The 5739-nt window shown below is 49.8% G+C and overlaps 1 protein-coding gene across 1 annotated transcript; it reads right to left on the reverse strand.

Moving 5' to 3' along the window:
- Window positions 1-354: 354 nt before the first annotated feature.
- LOC119270768 (receptor-like cytoplasmic kinase 176) lies at window positions 355-3920 on the reverse strand. Its single transcript, XM_037552824.1, has 6 exons — window positions 3519-3920; window positions 2945-3273; window positions 2672-2807; window positions 2424-2566; window positions 2201-2324; window positions 355-1091 (listed from the first exon to the last, which is right to left on the reverse strand). Exons 1-6 carry the CDS (start codon window positions 3601-3603, stop codon window positions 619-621), a joined length of 1290 nt encoding a protein of 429 aa, XP_037408721.1. The 5' UTR covers window positions 3604-3920; the 3' UTR covers window positions 355-618.
- Between the last annotated feature and the right edge of the window lie 1819 nt (window positions 3921-5739).

Raw genomic sequence — 5739 nt, forward strand, 5'->3', positions numbered from 1 at the left:
GGAAGCATAGAAACGTGCACGTCTTCCAAGGGGGCACCAAATCATAACATCGGTGCTAAAAAACCAGATCCTGAAAGGAATTACGGAATGGAAAGATGTCGGTGTTGGAGTTGGAGGCCTACAACGTACTTGTGAGAGAGCAGGCTAGGGTTTAGGTGGAGTGTTGTGGGTTTTTGCCTGATGTTCACTTCCAATGTAAGCCTCTTGTCATAAATTTTGCCTTTTTCTATAAAAAAATGGTAGGTACTTTTAGAAAAAAAAATGTGCAATCCATCCAACCATGTCGGCCGTCGTCAACAAAATTTTGTGGCCAACATTCACTCTAGTTGGCATAGATCCGTTCATCCATATCCATCCATCCAAGCAAAGCCGCTAATTTTTGCATGTTATTTTCCGGCGCATCTCCATCGAGCGGAGTCGGCGACGGCGACGGCGGCGGAGTCGCCTCGTCAAAACAAAAAAGCTCCGCCGGCCATCGTCGCCAATCATCCTGCCGCCTAGCTAAACAAGCAAAAGAAATGGCGGACGCCGGATTCGATTCGGTCGAGCAAAGAAGCAGCCAACTAATTAACAACATTCATAAACTACTCGTACATCATCATCGATCTTTACAACCCATCACTCGGGGTGCGACCGCAGCGGCGCCGCCGGCAGCCGCCGCACGGCCATGGGCTCGGGACGCTGCTGCTGCTGCCGCCCCGCGCCGCTCCCGCCGCCGCCGCGCATCCTGACGAACCCCCCGGACGCCCTACCCTGCCCGGCGCCCCCGCCCGCGGCCGTCTCCTTAGCGTCCTGCAGCTGCTCGAGCGCGGTCACCACCTCCGCCATGCCGGGGCGGGCCCGGGCGTCGCCGGAGAGGCACCGCATGGCGAGGGCCGCCGTCTTCTGCGCGCCGGCCAGCGAGTACTGGCCGCCCAGCCGCGCGTCCAGGATGTGGAACACCCGGCGCTTGCTGGTGAGGTACGGCCGCGCCCACTCCACCAGGTTGTGCTCCCCCGACGGCCGGTTCTTGTCCAGCGCCCGCCGCCCCGACAGCATCTCCAGCAGCACCACCCCGAAGCTGTACACGTCGCTCTTCGCCGTCAGATGCCCTGCACCGCCATCACCATCACCATTAATTTCTCTGAATGATTCATCCATTAACAATTCATTCCTACTACTACATTGTTAATTTTCATTATCCATTCACTCAAGCAAAGCATCAACCATTTAATCCTGCTAGATACTCCATCCAAGATAATAATGCTAATGGATATTCGATCCAAGATAATCATACTCAGAAAGGGTTAATTTAATCCCACTGGATACTCCATCCAAGATCCCATGGGCATCAAAGTCACAACCTTTTTTCTGGCTCATGTGCAGATGCTGCAGAGGGAACGGACAATGATCCGTCTTAACCGGATTAGATATAAGTTTTTTAGGGTGGATTAGGCATTGGTTAGTACAACTTGGACTAGTGTACTGTGTTGGTATCAGTATCATATAGTGATTAACACAGCTCATGCCTACCTAGGAACCACTGAACTATAAGAGCAAGTACAGAGGCACTGCTGGCCATTGACCTGCTGGTACACAAAGTACATAGCAAAATAGCAAATGGATGCTGATCCAGCTGCAAGATTGTTATATATGCTGCATAGATCACCTGCCATCCAATCAGATCATTTCAAAAAGTACGGATTATTTATGTAGATGGTGGTGGTGACAGCTGATTAATCAATCTGGTTTTGGTTTTAGAACACATGTGGTGAATGGGTCCTGTTGCAATAGTTAGGTCTGAAACCATGACCAAATTGGGCCAGTTGTGCTGCTACCTAACTGGAAAATTGGACCAAGAATTCGAAGGCTGGTGTGTTCTTCACTGCTTCTCCTGGTGCCCCAGGACACACACAAGCTGCCAAACGGATTAGGAGACTTTTTATCCGGAGACTCGTATGATCCAACCGTACCTACCGCATAACAACAACGGCATTATTCAACCCTTTCTGTTCTTGATAAGAACTGTCAAGAAAAGTATCCTGCTAAAAGTTCAGAGCATTTCTAGTATCTGTCTCATGCTAAATATGTATTCTAAAAGTTGAAGGTTCTTAACAACCCCAAATTAGAAGCGTTTCAGCAACACCAAAGGGTATAAAGTACTTATAATAATGTGCTGCATCAGATTAAGATATGTGTTCATGAAATTGATTTAGTTTACCTGTTGCAAGATACTCGGGCGCGGCATATCCATGAGTGCCCATGACCCTTGTGGAGACATGGCTCTTGTCGCCGGTCGGCCCGTCCTTCGCCAGCCCGAAATCTGACAACTTAGCATTGTAGCTCTGCAAATTCCATCCATGGTTCGATATATTTAGCATTTGAGAAGTCTGTGAAGAATTTATTTGCTCTTTCAAATCAGAAGGAAAGTAAGAGGAACATACCGAGTCAAGGAGAACGTTTGACGTCTTGAAGTCGCGGTAGATGACCTTGGCCTTGTCGCTGTGGAGGAAGGCGAGCCCGCTGGCCGCTCCGAGCGCGACCTTCATCCTCAGGTTCCATGAAAGTGGTTGGAAACGCGAGCCCCCTGCACATTCATCATCCAAACTTGTTACCACCAACATCCTCAACAAGTGATTAGGTGTGGTTAACTGATCAACGAAAGACCAAAGGAAGGTTCATTGGTAATTACTTCTGAAAAGATGGTTCTCGAGGCTCCCTCGCGGCATGAACTCGTAGACGAGGAGGCGCTGCTCGTCCTCGAGGCAGTACCCGACGAGCCTGACAAGATTGGGGTGCGACAACTGACCCAGGTAGTTCACTTCAGCCTGCACATCACATTCAGAACATATCTTCAGTAACAATGGATTCAAAAATTTCAGCAACAGATGCAGAGATTCAGAAAGTTCAGAACATATTCAGTAGCAGAGTAGTTCAGAGAAGAGAAGAGGAGGTGCAGACTGACCAGCCACTCGCGGTGGCCCTGGAAGCCCTCCTGGTTGAGCTTCTTGACGGCGATGACCATGCCGGTGCCGGGGCGGGCGGGCGCGAAGGTGGTCTCGTCGACCCAGCCCTTGAAGACGGACCCGAAGCCGCCCTCTCCCAGCACGCTGTCCGGCCGGAAGTTCCGGGTGGCCGTCTTGAGCTCGTTGAAGGCGAAGCTCTTGACGTTGGCCGACTGCAGGATCTCGCCCTCGCTCCGCGGCGTCGGCGGCACCGTCGTCGGCGGCGAGGACGACACCCGGCTGCTCGACACGCTCGCGCCCCCTTTCCCCTTCCTCCTCCACACCCATCCTGATCAATCAATCAACCAAACGGTTGGCCACGGTTAGAAGGAGATCAGAGCCAAGAAATCGAAGCAAAATCTGAATTTTGCTCTTGGATTGAGACTGAAAACCGGGGGAAAAGGTGCTTTCCAGGCAGGTGCGACAAGAAGATTAGTCCAAAATGAAGGAAGAGTCCAGAGACCAAATTAATTAGGCGAGGAAATGGCGCTCGCCGTGCACGCCGGAGCACGGTAAGGAGGAGGAGAGGCTGACCTGAGGAGGAAGAGGGGGAGGCGGAGCCGCCGCTGCTCTTGTAGGGGCTGTCGGAGCCGATCCTGCTCCCGAAGCAGTTCCCCATGGCCGCCGGCGAGCAAGCAACGAACGAAACGACAGACCACCGGAGTCCCCCGAGCAAAGGCAGGCGATACCACTTCTCGGAGGCGAGGGCGAACGGCAGAGTCTCTCTTCACCCCGGCCGGCGAGAAGGCCGGATTATATATACTACTCCTCTGACTTTGGTATCTGCCTCCGTCCGTCGGCCTCTTGGCCGATCACGGGAAGGCCGGCCTTGCTCGTGCTCGCGCCCGTGCTAAGCTGGTTGACCACTTGCCCCAGTAGGAGAGGGGCGCATTAATGGCGGGCCGGCGGGGAGGGAGGAGGCGAGAAGAAGGTGCGCGTGCTCGCTCTTCTCGGGAGCTTTTGCTCCCACCCCGAATTTATACCGGGCGCCTCCGCCACGAACCTTCCGCCCGGTGACATGTGGGCCCGGGAAGCGCGTAGGGGGCCCCGTGGTCAGTCGAGGTGGCGTGGCGGGGGTCGGTGCCAGCCGTCGGATCTGAATTGGACGGTCGAGGTTGATTCGAACGGCTTGGCTTTTCTTGTGGCGGTTGGTAGTCAATTTGCCGCCGGAGGAACGCTTTATGTTTGTTTGTTTTTCAATGGCGTTGGACTCTGCTAGTGTGTGCGCGTGCGTGCTTCTCTTTACGACGCCGTCTAGCTAGCTCTAGTAACGAACGTTCCACGATCATCCTCGTTGCCATGCCAATTTTACGAGGGTATATATATCATATGGACGTACACGAAGATCTTAATTACATCGCAACTTTTTCAGTGTGTTGACCAGGATTTGATCCCGGGACCTTGTGCCTCCGCCCCCACATTGAACTGATGCGCTGGCCAACTTTTTCAAAAGTCCGTATTGATGCAAGGACTAGGCGTCGTATTTTAACAGAAAAAACGTCCACCTCAACAGTCAGGCTCTAACTAGCTCATTGCCGTAATTCTTTACCCGTGATGTACGATCTATCTAGCTCCGCCATTGTGAGCGCAAGCTCGTATGTGCTGCATCTGAAGGATGGCTTGATTACGAGGAGGGTCGGTGATAAACCACAGATAGCTTGCTTGGGTTTTTCGAGGAGGAAGAAGAATGTCAAGGAGCACAAAAGAGCGAAATGGTGGATGCCCAAGCAAACAGACGAGCACACTTTGCCACCACCACCACAAACAGACCACGCAATTCCTAAACGGCGCCTTCAGCGCCGCTTTAGCCTTTCTCGTGCGTAACACATCCTCTTCCCTCTCTCTTTCTCTCATTTTAAAATGGCCGGCCCAAAATGCACCACATGACCCCCTCCCCCTCTCCTGGTTTTGGGAAGCTTCCAGAAGCTTACCAACCATTCCCCCTTTTTATGTTTCATTTTTTCTGGACATGTTTTTGTGTTTAGTTTTTATTTATTAATTGTTTATTTTCTTTAAATTATTTTCTTATTTTTCCTTAAAGACATGATTTTTTTTCAAATTCAATGAACTCTTTTTTCGACAAAATTAATTGAACATTTTTTCAAAGTTGATGGATTTATAAACTCCATGGATTTTTTTAAAATCAATGAACATTTTTCAAATTTGATAAACTTTTTTTCAAATGCGATGAACTTTTTCTAATTCGTCGATATTTTTTTCAAATTTGATGATCTTTTTTTCAAAATCGATGAAAACTTTCATATACGAAGAACTTTTGCCAAAATTTATGGAATTTTTCAAAAAGCTGAACTTTTTTTCAAAATCCGTGACTTTTTTGAATTCACAATCTTTTTTTTGATTTTTTACTTTTCATTTTTTTCCAAAATTGAACGGTTGAAAAGTCCACTAGTCCACTACGACAGGTCAAAGACAATCGAGCGACTATGCCGGTCGATCGCTTGCTCTTCTTCTTGCGCGTGCCCCCACCAACCAATGGGGGTGCGTGAGCGCCAAGGAGCAGTTCTGGCGCTAAAGGCGCCCTAAAGGAGCACCCGACATACCAGGTAGAGTTGGGTAAACTTGATCATGCACTCAGTCGTGCTAGGGTCGGGCTGGAAAATGCCCAAAATGGAAATCCCAAGCCCCAGCCCGGCCCGGCCCAAAAAATGTGAACAAGTGCACTTTTTATTTAAAATAATTATTTTCAAGGTATTTAAATATAGTATTGTATCTCCTTTTTAATTAAAACAATTAT

This window comes from Triticum dicoccoides, chromosome 3A (assembly GCF_002162155.2).
Source record: "Triticum dicoccoides isolate Atlit2015 ecotype Zavitan chromosome 3A, WEW_v2.0, whole genome shotgun sequence".
Classification (NCBI taxonomy): Eukaryota; Viridiplantae; Streptophyta; class Magnoliopsida; order Poales; family Poaceae; genus Triticum; species Triticum dicoccoides.